Genomic DNA, 14,954 nt, shown 5'->3' with positions numbered 1-14,954 from the left:
GTTGGATGGATGGATGGATGGATGGATGGATGGATGGATGGATGGATGGATGGATGGATGGATGGATGGATGCATGGATGCATGGATGCATGGATGCATGGATGGATGGAGTAGCTCTGAAAACGTTTCACCTAACAGAGCACAGTTATACCAAACGTGTCAGAAAATGCCACAAGATAAACAGAAGTGTGCAAAGAGCACACTGGAATTTCAGACAATTGTGATTTTCAGAAACAACTCTATTTTTAGTGAAGCTCTCTTAAGGTGGAAATAAAAGAACAGAAAAGAATTACAGCAGTAATTCCTGAAAACACACAAAAAATGTGCAAAATAAAAGGCAGGAAGCAAAAAAAAATCATAAAATTACTTTTTGTCTTATAATTTAATGGTTAGTTCTGGTTTTGTTTTCATTTATTTATTTTTGTTACTTTGCTGTCTTCTGTGTTTTAACTTTACAAAAATTACATATTTTGATGGGTTTCTTTTTAAATTAGCTAAGAATTAGTTTCGCTTCATTTCCTAAGTCTCTATTGTAAAAAAAAATTTGATTTGTGTTTTGCTGTATTTTCTGACTAACATGGGGTTTATGTCCTGGTAATCCAAGACATAATTATTAGGGATGCACAATATTATCGGCATGGTATCGGTCGATATTAGCGATACAGTTAAGTATCAGACATCGGCCATTCCATCAAAATAACTCATGTATATGAAAGGCGCTGTTTTTGTATGACAAACTAATGACAAGGATGTCTGCAGCGGCAGCCCAATATTATGACATCACCCACGCCATTGAGTTTAGATTTGTAAAAATGTACAAATTTGCACTGTTCAAGTGTTGTCATTGTATTAGAGAGTGCAAATGTTATGAATAAATTTGACATTAAACATAATCCAAGTTGAAGTGTTACATCATTTTTTGGCCCCTTTTTGGCATCTGCATTTGGTAGCAGGCCACATTGACAAAGACCATGCAGAATAATTAGTATTTTAATTCCACAGCAGAGAAAGCTATGTAGTCTCTGTAAGTAGGTCTAGGGGCAAAATATCGGTATCGGTTATCGGCCAAACAAGTTTTAATATATCAGCATATTGAATATCGCCCAAAAATCCAATAATCCTAATAATTATTTATATTTCTACAGTCTAAACATATTTCCCACATGCAAATCCTATGTTTTTTAGATTATATTTATGGAGTTTATCGGGAAGAACTTAGACAACATCTGAAGAATAAATCCCTTTTTCATGAAGATTATATCATTAAGTTTTTGCTGAGATTTTGTTAAAAAATTCAGGCTGTAGTTTGTGCTTCTGTTGACTTCTCTTGTATTATATAATTTAATACGTGTTCTTTTGTTTTCTTCTTGAATTCCTTTTAATAGCGGAGGGAAAATTACACATACTGCTCAACATCATCTATAGAGTAGATGATGTTGATGATCTGTAGATGAATGCATTGTGTGACAAATAGCTAAAACACTGACGTGTTTATTCAAAACTTTCACCTTCTGCTCAGCAGAACAACGTGAGGAAAGTCTCAGGGGGTAAAAGTGTGACAAAGACCCATGGTTTGTTGCCTCGCAGGGACCAATTGGTGGCTTGTGGTGACAGAGTCCTATGTGTTTATTGATTAATGCGTTCTCTTTTTGGATCTTTATTTCCGACCTTGTGTGCAAGCAGAGGTCGGACGACGTATTTAGGAGCAAGTCTCCGATTTGAATCGGAGCTTACAGTCAGTCGCCTCATGAATATTTGATCTGTGTTGCAGCAATAACTCATTTTAGTTCACCTTTGTGTCCCCTTGTCGATGTGTCGCTGGCTGGTGTGTGTGCGTTAATGAATGTGTACGGGTGTGTTGCAGTGCAAGCTGGAGCAGCAGGCGTGTCTTACAGGGAAGGATCTCACCCTGAAGTGTTCAGGTCTGTGTCCTTGTCCAACCGCAGCTCCGGCATCCAAGGAGGCGAAACATGGTGAGATCAAAACCTCCGACAAAAACAAAACAATAAACCAACTGAAGAAATTGCATTTTCTCTGAAAATTCAGCGTGAATCCTTGTTGAAATTAGCAGAAGCTGAAACTGAAGCACTAACGCAAAAAGAGGCAGATCTAGCTGAAAACTGAAACAAGCATAAGCTGACAGTGTCAAAAGACTCGCTAAAAGCTAAAAAAAAAAAAAAAACAAGAGCTAGAAGCTAAAAGTAGCAAAAGAATATCGATAGATGAAAAAAGTTTGCTGAATACGATTTCAAAGAGAAAAGTGTTCATGAAGGAAATAAAGAGATCCCAATGGATTTCGGGGAAGGTATTTCTAAATAAAGTTAAACGTTTTGAAAAGTGTAAACGTTTTAATATATTAACAGCTAAAATAGCCCAGCAGAAGTAGTTAGATTACAAAGAACAAAGGGGAAAATAAATCAAAAGACAAACAGTAGTGTGAGTGCTGAATCATTGTTCACACAGTAAGTCTGACATCTGGATCACTGCTATTACACACCTGCCCTCTAGCTCAGCAATCAGAATCGCATAAATAAGTGAACCAAACATCAGCTGCATTTTTTTGTTTGTTTGTTTCCCGCCTTCACAGAGAGCTGCACCGGCCAGGATCTGTCCGACCTCGGCGAGCGTCTGAGGGACTGGTTCCAGCTACTGCAGACCAACGCCAAGCAGAACAACAACAGCAAGCCTGGGGCCAGAACCGCTGCAGCCAGCACCACATCAGGTTAACACGTTCACCAAATCACTCGCAGCTGTTACGAGGGGGGCTTGTAAATATTGTATTTACAGTACTGTTGTCTGGCTCAATATACTTGCAATGTAATTTTAAAAAAAAATAGTAAAAAAATAAATAAATACACCAACAAACAAAGGATTATTCAAATTTTATATCTGCATTCATTAAACATGGTTTAAAAAACTAAATTAAAATCCCACAAAAAAAAAACTTTTAGAACCTGAAGTAAATAGAATTAACATAGACATTTACAAAAAAAAATAAAATGTTGTGATTCTCCTTTCCTGTAAAGAGCATTTAAATCAGCTGGGACTCCGCCTGAAAACCAAAATAAATTTCAGATCTACTGGCTAAACCATTTTAAGCTTTGATAATCTTATGAATTATATTTACATATTTTCAGTCACCCTTTCTTTCTGCCGTGAGATTATGATTGCTCCTCTCCCTGCTTTACACAAACACACTGAATCAAAGACTAGAGGTTTAAAGATACATGTGCTTGTGCCAAACTGTCACAGTACAGCGGTTTTGGACGAGCCCACTGAAGTGCAAAGCTAATACGTCAGTTGCAGGTGATCACCACTCCCATCTAGAAGCCGGCATTTAATTAACTGCAATTTGCAAACCTACAAGACAAAAAACGAGTCCAGTGCAGATACAGTTGAGATATTTCACATCAAGTATGAACAGCTGGTTCAGAAGAACACAAACCGGCCTGCAAGTTTCAAATCAGATGTGTGGAAAATTTTCCTTGTTATGGTCTAGGGGAGCAGTGAAGCAGCAGAAAGCAGTGAAATGTATATGGCAAGCAGTTGTGTCAAATAATACATGCTTTCAAATATTTATGGAAGGTTATTTTTTGTATTTATTCTATACAACTCCTGTAGTGTTGTACATAACCTGCTACCTTAAATCCTTCATACTGGGGTTGTGATGGTTTTTCTTTGTTTGCTTTTAGCAGAGTTGTTGCCTTAAAAAAATAGCATTAATAATATTGGACCAAACTGTGATGCTTATACCACGTTATGTACTGAACCATGGCTCTGATGTTCTGTTATACGCTTATCAAAACCCCTGGGTTGTCTTCAAGGATTCAGGGTTCTTTATTGTCATTCGCACCACATGTGGTACATGAGGTGGAACGGAATTGTGTACACAGGATCCCAGTTACATCCAACAAAAGTATAAAATGTAAAAGAAAAACAGTAATAAGATCTAAGATATAAACTAAGAAAAACATTAACTAAAAATACACTAAGCACTAGTAGCATAAAAACAATACACCTAACAGCAGCACGAACATGAGTCTGTGTGAGCAGATGAGCATGAATGAACACAGCAACATGAAACAGATCAGCAGCAACATGATGTGATTTTTCACAGTGATTATTCTGGTTAGATATTCATGAGTCTAACAGCCTCAGGGTAGAAGCTGTTCCTCAGTCTAGTGGTTCTACACTTAATGCTCCTTAACCTCCTTCTTGAGGGGAGCGGGGCAAAAAGTGTGTTTGTTGGGTGAGTGGGGTCCTCCGTGATGCAGGTGACCCTCTTCCTGCATCTGGAGGTGTAAATATCTGTGATGGTGGGGAGACTGACTCCAACAGACTTCTGTGCAGCCTTATTGTCTTTATTGAGCTAATTACCAATGGTTTGCTACCAATATGTGTGGTCACTATTAGTTTAGTTAGATCACCTAAAGGTCCCTTGCATATGTTGAACTTGCTTCATACTGTGGACTTCAGGTTAAAATACCAAGAATTTACCAAAGTCCAAAATGGAAATCCTTCATCACAGATTGGTCAAAACAAAATCATTTAATTTTCATTTAATTTGTTAAATATGTGAATAGATAATAGGTTTAGACTAAGTAACAAAGACAACAATGAATAAAGCGTTATGATTTATGCAAGAGCGCTGACATGATTTTATTTTTCTCTTTGTGCAGCTGTCGGCTGAAATAAATAACTGTTTGTTTGTGTTGGCAGTGCTGGACAGGAGCCTCGTCGCCAGCTGCAAGGACTCCATCGGCTGGATGTTTTCCAAACTAGACACCAACAATGACCTGTACCTAGATCAGGCCGAGCTGGCTGCCATCAACCTGGACAAGTATGAAGTCTGCATTCGGCCTTTTTTTAACTCCTGCGACTCCTACAGGGACGGCAAGGTGTCCACTGCTGAGTGGTGCCTCTGCTTCTGGAGAGAGAGTGAGTGTTCTGAGGATGTAATGTAACGTTTGCATCTGCAGGGATCATTTCATGTCTGTCTGACAAAGTTTTTCCTTTACAGCTGCCTCTGTATGTTGTTCTGCTCAGTCACTATTTGTCTTCTAAAGCTTGTGTCCCTGGATGAGTTGAAACAGTGTGTGGTGTTAAAAACCTTTCTGTGCTTGTTGACAAAATGGCTTTAATGCAGCTGCTAAATAAGCCTGTCACTTAGACATCTAAGCAGAAACAAGGAAATTCATGATAATGTTATTTTACTGTGTCTTACATGATCACCCACATTTGAGGATGATGGACAATTTACCCACATAGGAAAGCTCAGTTTTGGTTTTTAAGTACAGTAGTCCCTCATTTATCACAGGGGTTTGGGACCACCCCCCACCACCACACACACACGTAATAAGTGAAAAACTGCAAAGTAGGGAAACACTAGTTCAAGTTGAAGTAATCTTTATTGTCACATGAGATGGAACAAAATTATGTACACAAGTAGTAGTAGTAGTAAGTAGTAGTTTATTTTGTATTTATATACAATGGTCCCTCGCTACTTCGCAGTTCGTTCTTCACGGACTCGCTCTATCGCCGTTTTTCAAAATAAGATTGGACATGACACACATTTAGCTGAGTGATGAATGAGCCACACGATCGGCATGGGATTTTTATTTTAAATAAATTATTTTTGCACCTGCAGCACCTTTGTGTAGCCCAAGCTACAGGAAAAATCTTCCTCCTGCAGCTAATCAGCTCATCTCCGCTCTGCAGCTGAGAAGTGGGCGTGGCCAAGAGCTCTTGCAGGTGGCAGAGAGAGCAGAGATCATGACATGCTGTGCTCTATTAGAGTGTATAGAGTTTAGAAACATTGTTTAGAATATTGCAAGAGTGTGGGAAGGGTTTAAAACACCTTTATATATATATATATATATATATATATATATATTTAATAAAATAAACTACTTCTTACTACTTGTACTACTATTCCTACTTTGCGTTTTTTCACTTATCACGGGGCTTCAGGGTATCCCCCAGGATAAACGAGGGACAACTGTACAGTTATATATTAAGGCGTTTTAAACCCTTCCCACACTCTTGCAATGTCCCTAACAATTATCTAAACTCTAAACGCTCTAAAAGAGCACAGCGTGTCATGATCTCAGCTGTCTGCCATATGTCAGTGCTCTCGGCAACGCCCACTTCTCCACTGCAGAGCGGAGATTGACAGGTTGCAGGAGGAAGCTTCTCCTGCAGATGTGGGCTACATACAGCTGCTGCAGGTGCTAAATAATTTAAAATAATTAATTTTAAATAGTCAGCTAATTGTGTGTCATGTCCAATCTTGTTTTGAAAAACTGCGATAGAGCGAGTCCACGAAAAATTAACCGCAAAGTAGCGAGGGGCTACTCTATTTATTTCTGTCGAACAAACTCTGACTTTACTTTCTCGTATAAAAAAATGATAATATCACAGTAAGATATAATACAAAACCATACAATGTTATATGATTCTAAATGCTTTACTATCTGTGTGGGATTATTAGTTTTAGATTAGTGCTGTCCAAACCGCTGCACCACCAAGCTTTGAGCATTTATTTGTTTTCTCCTTCTAGAGCCGCCTTGCCTGGCTGAACTTGAAAAGATTCAAGTACTGGATGGTGGCAAGAGAAAGTTTGGTGGGTATCTGACTATTTGACTCAGTAAAAGCCAGTCATCCAGTTTTGATGCGTCTTTCTTGGCTAAAGGTTCTGTCGAGTCGTTGACAAGTAGGAGGTGGGGATTAGTCCGTGGTTGGCGTAGTGGATTATAACACGATGCTGACAGACGGCAAAGAAAATCAGTCGTCCGTCTGTTCTGAATGTGTGCGTACGAGGGTGAATAAGTGAATATGTGTGTGTTATTCTGGACATGTGTGTGTGTGCGCACTCCAGACGTTGGTAGGCTGACTGTTCTCTGAGTCAGGACTCCTCAAGGACAGGGAGTGGTGGTGAGCGTTGGAGCCACCTTCTCCTGAAAGAGTGGAAGAACATTTGTTTTTGATTCTTATTAGATTTTCATACTTTTTAAAATATTTTTTATACAAAGTATTTATGGGGAAATGGTGGCGCAAAGGTGGGCAGCACGGTGGCGCAACTGGTAGAGCTGCTGCCTCTCAGCGAGCAGGTCCTTGGTTCAAACCCCGGTCCAGGGGCCTTTCTGGGTGGAGTTTGCATGTTCTCTCCGTGCATGTGTGGGTTTTCTCCGGGTACTCCGGTTTCCTCCCACAGACCAAAAACATGCATGTTAGGCTAACTGGTAACTCTAAATTGTCCCTAGGTGTGAGTGAGAGAGTGAATGGTTGTTTGTCTCATTTGTCTCTATGTGGCCCTGTGATGGACTTGCAACCTGTCCAGGGTGTACTCCGCCCCTCGCACAGTGATTGCTGGACATGGGCACCAGCTACCCCCGTGACCCAAAATGGAATAAGCGGGTAAAGATAATGGATGGATGGATGGATGGTGGCACAAAGGTGGGCAGCACAGTGGTGCAACTGGTAGAGCTGCTGCCTCTCAGCGAGCAGGTCCTTGGTTCAAACCCCGATCCAGGGGCCTTCTGGGTGGAGTTTACATGTTCTCTCCGTGCATGTGTGGGTTTTCTCCGGGTGCTCCGGTTTCCTCCCACAGACCAAAAACATGCATGTTAGGCTGATTGGTAACTCTAAATTGTCCTTAGGTGTGAGTGAGAGACTGTATGGTTGTTTGTCTCGTTTGTCTCTATGTGTCCCTGTGATGGACTTGCGACCCGTCCAGGGTGTACCCCGCTCCTCGCACAGTGATTGCTGGACGTGGGCACCAGCGACCCCCGTGACCCAAAATGGAATAAGCGGGTAAAGATAATGGATGGTGGCGCAAAGGTTAGAGGAGATGGACCGGTGATCGGAAATTCGCAGGTTCAGCTCCAGGTACCGTCAAAATCAAAATGTGGGTAGAAAAGGTGAAGCACCCACACCTGCCTCCACCCTCATTTGCCCCACTCTGGGCCCCTGAGCAAGTCCCTCAACCCCCACCATTTGCTCCTTAAACGGGTCTCTCTTGAAAATGAGTTCTCGTGGCTCAATGAGACTACCTGTATAAATAAAGGGTAAATAAAAATAAATAAAAATACACATTATTTTCACTGTTACAACAAAATGAGGCGGTACGGTGGCACAGTTGGTAGAGCTGTCACCTCTCAGCAAGGAGGTCGCTGGATCAAATCCCAGCCGAGGACCTTTTTGTGTGGAGTTTGCATGTTCTCTCTGTGCATGCGTGAGTTTTCTTGGTTTCCTCCCATTGACCAAAAACATGCATGTTAGGCTGATTGGTAAATTTACATATTCCCTAGTTGAGAGTGTGAATGGTTGTTTGTCTCGCTTGTCTCTATGTGTCCCTGTGATGGACTTGCGACCTTGTCCCCTGCCCCCTGACTGCTGGAAATGGGCACCAGTGACCCCATGGAAACCAAAAAGGAAAGAAGCGAGTAAAGATAACGGATAGATGGACAACAAAATGACAATACCAGCTTCTGGCATTGGCAAATTATGACATTTAGGTGTTAAACACACCCACTCATGACTACGTTAGTAAAAACGCCTGTTTATAATTAGACTATTTAAATTGCTTCTTATTTTACTATTGCTACTATTTCTTTTACCCACTCTTATTTGCAAAAAAGCTCAAGCTATGTCTGAATGGATGGAGGTTTACAGTTTGTTGTACTCTTTGCATTTTCAGATGATGGATTGAACAGTGCTCCGTGACATGTTGTAAAGCGGAGATATTGTTATAAAACTTAACTCTGCTATAAACTTCTCTGCTGCTTTCTTAGTTTGAATAACTTCCTTGAAGCAACTACAGTTGGTGACCGTTAAGTATGCTACATGTTTAAAGCAGTGGTGTAGTCTACGCGATACGGGGGTATACAAAGTATACCCACTAGAAAAGCTTTAAAATGTCAGTATACCCACTTAAAAATGTGCATTGATATGTAGCATGTCATTGGGCACGTGTCATTGGTATGTTAAATGGCAGTTAAAACGCTTCCGTAACAATCTATCTTTATACAGCACTTGTTTATTACATTCACTTATCCAGCGAATTATTGTAGAATTCTGTACTTACTACTTAATACTTGAACATGTTTTGCTTTGATACTGTTATATAAATTATATAACATGTTTTTAATACAAAAGCCAACTGTTGTACAAAGTTTGTTGTACATTTAATCAAATATAAGCATTGGAGAAATTTTGAAATGTTCAATATGTTTAAAAATCTAAATAAATTGACAATTACATTGTACTAACCAGTGTACTTTGGTTTCTAAGCCCAGTATACGCACTACAAAAATGTAGACTACACCACTGGTTTAAAGCACTTGTGCGTTGTCTTTAACTTGGAGATATGGAGCTGCTTTAATTGTTTTTATACAATCCTTTGCCTTATTTCTTTGCATCTTGCTCCACGAGCACATTTGTATTCATGGAATATGGAACCGGCTGCCACATATGCTGCGTGCGTTACATTCTCACCTCGGCTCAGCGCAATGTGTGATGACAGACAATTTTCTGGATATCTGCATGTGCTGTTTCCATTACCGAGTTCAGAGATAATGTCGTTTGTACTGTAAGTTCGCTTTTCTACACCTAATTTGTTTAAACACGTGTTTGCAGGTCGATTTATCCCCAGCTGCAATGAAGACGGCTACTACAGGAAGCAGCAGTGTGACAGGGGCGAGTGCTGGTGCGCTGACCAAAACGGAGGAGAAATTGCCGGATCTAGGATTCGTGGCAAACCAGATTGTGGTAAGCCCGCTAGATTTCATCATCTGTCAGTGAATAAATAGAACTGTTACAGAAATGGCTTAAAATATCGGATCCATTTTGGCTGCTTCCTGACTGCAGCCTTATAAGCATTCTGCACAAGGGCCCCCTTTATGCTCGAGCAACACCGCTTACTTCAGGGGACCAGAGCCACATTCATGTGTCCAGATTCATTTGCATTCTAAAGTGCTGCTTGTCACTGTGAGAAAAGACTTTTTAAGATAAACGGCGGCTGGTTGGACCAAAACCTGCGCCTGATAAGAACGGCTCCCCTGGCAAGGTTTAGAAAGAGCTATTAAAATCCAGACGAAGTCAAACACATGTCACTGCTGTCAGTGATTTATTTTTAAAATTTTATAAATCTCATTGTAAACGAAAGGGAAAGTTCAAGGAAGCCAGGGTTGATACATTTAACTTCCCTGCACGCTCTGTTTCGTTTCGCAGATTCTGAAATGGCATATTCGGGAGATTTTGGCAGCGCGGTCGGATGGGAAGATGAAGAGGAGAAAGAAGCAGAGGAGACTGCCGAAGAGGCTGAGGAGGAGGAGGGGGAGGTGGGAGAGGTGGACGATGGGGGATATATCTGGTGAAGGGTCAAGGTGTAACAAGGCCTCGCTACAGGAGCATCTCTGTCCCCAAACACACACACACTTACACACACACACACATCCCACAAGTCGATGGACGGGATGAAGCTGCTCACTCAGAACAACACCGATTTAGGAAAACATGAGGGATAGTCATGAGTAGTTTGGGTGGGTAAAGATGCTTATTTATTGTCACAGGATGTTCCTAATTTGGGCAAAGGAAAGGGATCTGTTATCTAGAAAACGCGGGTCTGGAGTTACGGTTTTTGTCCTTTATACTTGTGAATCTCTGTTCTCTTTCGTTGTATGTTGTTTAAACTCTCTCTGAGCTGTTTTTTATCAGATGCATAACGGGAATTTAAGAAGCTGCAGGTGCTTGCGTTAAAAAAGAGCTCACTTGTGTGCATTTTAATAGTCTACGTTGGAGTCTTTTCTTCACTTTAGTTGCAGATTAACAACATGTCAGAAACTAGGATTGGTTTATAAAACTGCCAGTCAAGAAAGGAAGCCACATTAGACTATAATAAAGCACCCGTTGACTTTATTGTTTTCATGTCATATGCTTTTGCTCATGTGTGACAGTAGTGCTCTGTCTCATTCATGACTTATTAGGGTTTCTCACCCGTCACTCCTTAGCTTGTATATAATGTGTGTATCAGAAGACAGAATGTCACTTACTAGTCAATGCCTTGAATGGCTGGCAGATTATGCTGCTCGGCTTACAAGTGTGCATCATATCATAAAGTGGATCGGTTACTGTGTTTAATAAAAAAAAATGTCTGAGAAAATAAACGTATCTACGTGGCTCAGCTGGCCATCATTCATCTGCGTCCATGCTTTTTTTCTTTTATATTAGATATCAACTGATTACATTTTTGGAGTCAACACAAATTTAAAGGGTTGCCATCACAAAAATTAACATAATTTAGGTAATGTTACCAACATTGAGTTAAAGTTTAAATAAAGTTTATTCTGATTCTGAAAGTTTGGTGTGGCAGTGGCTAAAACTCCACGTCAACATCTTCTACCACTAGCACATCTCATGAGGTCTCGCAGTTTCTCATGAGATTGTGCAAAATATCGTTTACAAGATTTGTTCACTTTGATTTCAGCGAATTAAAAGATTATTAAAAGAGAAATTAGGATTTACACACAAGTGTGCAGCAGCTAAAGCCCATCTGATTTGAACTGAATTGACTATGATTCATGCAGATTGATGGACCTAATTGACTTCTGTCATCCATTTAAGCTATAAAATATCATTTAAAATAAATTGCTACTGAAAGAAAATACCCACAGTTGCAGCCAACAGCAGCATCAAAGTTGTACGGTCAATTTCAATATATTTGACTCCACATAAAAAAAATATTTGGGTGCTTTTTGACAGACATGAATTTTTCTCGTTTGTGACCAATCAGAATATGAAGAGTTTAAACTCTGACTTTGGGAAACAGAGAGCAATCAGAATCAGCTTTATTTTCATTGCACCGAAGCACAACAAAATTACATTTCAGTACAGCCCGTCCGAGTAAAACATAAACAAACAGACGGAGGGGGGACGGAGGTGTCTGAGGCCGTGGCCCTGTGGGAGGCGCAGCCTTTTTCATTTAGATAGGAAAAGAGAAACACGGGGAAAGGGGAGGTATAAAATAAAATCATATCTCACACTGTGTCCTAGACGGGACACATTGTGGAAGTTGCAAAAAAAAAAATCTCATCACAGAAACAGCAACATACTGATGACATCATGATACATATATGCATGAGGAAGGCCGACAAAGGCAGTGAGTTTGTCCGTGGACACTGCCAGATAGTCCCCATAATCCTGATCAGATGGTGCAGCCGTCTCAGCTCTGATACAGGTCCACAGATGTCCTCGGGAAGGGAGCGGGTAGAGGGGGAGCAGAGCTTCTTGTTCACAAAACATCCAGGAGAGTTTGAGATAGTTGGCCAACTGAAGGCTGACACGGGGGAACCAGAATCATTTAACAACAGTTATTTTGGGTCTGGCCGACTCTGCTTGATTTCTGTCTGCCTTATAGTTCTACTGGTACATCTCAATGGCGACTCCAAACAGCCAGATTCTAGTCAGCACGGCCGGGCCGAGCTTGTAGTTTCTCCAAGGTCGATTCTGTCTCTCCAATGAGTTTCAGGATCCGCAAGTACCGGTAGCCTGCGTTTCTCAGAAATCATGTCCAGCTTACAGCTCAGCTCACACAGCATCTGTCTGAGTGCTCACTGCACGGCACATTCCTTCACAGGCAGCCTTACAATGGCCAGAACAGCTGCCGTCGATATCCGAATTTGTCAATATGCCAGGTCACCGCCAACTCCAAAAAGCAGAAAACCTGTTATTATAAATCCAATTATGTACGCATCTTCTACATCCTCAACGGACAATATGGACAGGCACATGATCTTCCACTGCCCCAGGAATCTATAATGTATCCAGCTGCAAGTGTCCCGTCAGGGCAAGAGGGCTCTCCTTCGCCCTGTCTTCTCGCTGAGAACATTTTATCAATTGCGTTGAAAGACCAGCTGACCAGATCCATAAATTACACTTCGGAACATATGTAAAGAGAGGCTCGGGTAGGGTTCACAGGAGGAGGGAAACAGGAGCGGGAGGGAAATGTATCCGCCTTCGTCAAGAGCAAGTCAGGAAAAGCAACCTTTCAACTTTCAACTCTGTAAATCCACTCACCTGTGGTTTATTTTCCATTTAGCTCAACGTTTAGCATTTCTTTCATTAGAGCATCCAAACAAAGCCCAAAGATCACAAAGTAAATTCTGTGCAGCTGTTATTTGTGCAAAACTCACAAAAACATTTGTGCAATGCTTAATCTTTTTTTTTAATAGTGTGCAAAATATAGATACAACTGCAGGTAGCAGTCTAAAAACAGTTTAAAAGTACAATTTCTGATTAGCCAAAACAGCTGAAAATATCCTACATTTAATTATGACAAACACAGGAATCCTTTTTATTAGTCATGTGCAATTTTATTACAAACCAGTGTTTGTAATTATCTTGATATATTTAATAGAGTTGCTTGTCTGAATCTTCGCTGACCTTGTGGTGGTTCTGCAGGAGTTGTACTGTCAGACTGGATCACCCGTTTAAACCACGGACCTTCGACCTGATGGGTTTTCCAGATGATCACATTTGTTTGCAAATGACAATAACTATCTTTATAAAACTTTTTAAACCTCACGTTTATGTGTGGCTCAGATTTGAGTTGTAGCTTATGAACCAGATGAAAAAAAAAACACGTTTAAAAACAATTCTAGTTTCCAAACACTGCAATTTGGTGATAAATTTATAATCGGTTCAAATATGAGATATAAAAAAACAAAATGTAAGTACCCAGAGATTTTTAGATGACACCAATTTGATGACAAAATATTTTTTTGTTTTCAGATACAAACCTGAAAATGTTCATATTGTATACAAAATGTTGCATGAAGTCACTTTAAACTTTCCAGATATAAAAAAATCTCATCTCCATGTGCTTTTCTTTGCAAAGCATTGATACAGATCTTATTGTCAGATCACTACTCCTCCTGCTTTACCTCTTTGTGGAGTAAAATAGAGCTCATGGATATGGAAAACCCCCAGAAATTGTATATAAAGCCAAGTCTATCAGCAAAAGCACAATACCTACAGAAACCTCTTTCCTTTTCCTCCTCGGGACATTCTTAAGCCTCTCTAGGGTGAACTTTGCTCTTTGGGAACACAAAAGTAGTGTTGTGTAGTAAAGTAGTGTTTCCAGGTTCCCAAAGAAACAGGAACCCTTCAGTATTTTGGTGTCTGCATGTCTTTAGGAGTAAAAAGCGAAAAAAAAGCTTGTCTTAGCATTGAACAAACTGACAGCGACCAATCCTTTGAAAAGTCTTTTTCTCAGTTTCGAGTTTCTGTGCTGATGGAAATCAGCACCAGTAAGGTCCCGCTGGGTGAAACCTCAAATATGTTTGCTGTAACTGGGGTATTCGTGCCAACAGATGTCAGAACACCTGATATTTAAACCAGCACTCTAACCACCCAGAGGGACCAATCATTTCCTACAACCTGTCAGCTTGTTAGGCTGAATATTCCTCCTGCTTGTTGGAAACAGACCCTTTGCAGCTGATTTAAACCCTCAGACTTCCAGAAATAAATCTTTGATTCTGTCACTGAAAAATAAGCAAAGATGTAACACTTTGTTCTACAATATATATATATTTTTTTTTTTTTGATAAATCTACATAGAGATGCAGCTTCTTAAACTTACCCAAGTCACTTTAGTAGCTCAATTGGTAATTACCTTGTCATAAATAGTTATTTTATTGTTACAATAAAGACAATTTGAAAATAATAACCTACACTCTGTGCGCAGAATGTTAGTAGGATATTTGTTTTATTCGTATTAAAGTGCAACGAAACAAACAAGGCTGTTAATATTTATTCATAAATTAGAATTCATCATGATTCTGTGTTCATGTCGCAGTAATAATTCATCCCTCAAATGAAATTTTGTGTCCTTTAAAAACAAAAATTACACAATCATTTAATATGATTCATCACATGATTCATTTGAATTTGAAATG

At 40.0% G+C, this 14,954-nt stretch overlaps 1 protein-coding gene across 1 annotated transcript in view; it reads left to right on the top strand.

The window, feature by feature from the left end:
- The window catches only part of spock2 (SPARC (osteonectin), cwcv and kazal like domains proteoglycan 2), a 56,277-nt gene extending 45,125 nt beyond the window's left edge, over nt 1–11,152 (top strand). Inside the window, exons 6-11 of the mRNA XM_037686713.1 lie at nt 1,865–1,973; nt 2,588–2,722; nt 4,720–4,938; nt 6,560–6,622; nt 9,637–9,768; nt 10,231–11,152. Coding sequence (XP_037542641.1) covers nt 1,865–1,973; nt 2,588–2,722; nt 4,720–4,938; nt 6,560–6,622; nt 9,637–9,768; nt 10,231–10,376 — 804 coding nt within the window. The 3' untranslated portion in view covers nt 10,377–11,152. The remainder of the gene's footprint in view (nt 1–1,864; nt 1,974–2,587; nt 2,723–4,719; nt 4,939–6,559; nt 6,623–9,636; nt 9,769–10,230) is intronic.
- Nucleotides 11,153–14,954: the final 3,802 nt, after the last annotated feature.

This window comes from Nematolebias whitei, chromosome 1 (assembly GCF_014905685.2).
Source record: "Nematolebias whitei isolate Nwh7 chromosome 1, NemWhi1, whole genome shotgun sequence".
Lineage (NCBI taxonomy): Eukaryota > Metazoa > Chordata > Actinopteri > Cyprinodontiformes > Rivulidae > Nematolebias > Nematolebias whitei.
This window is presented reverse-complemented; position numbering and strand designations above follow the sequence as displayed.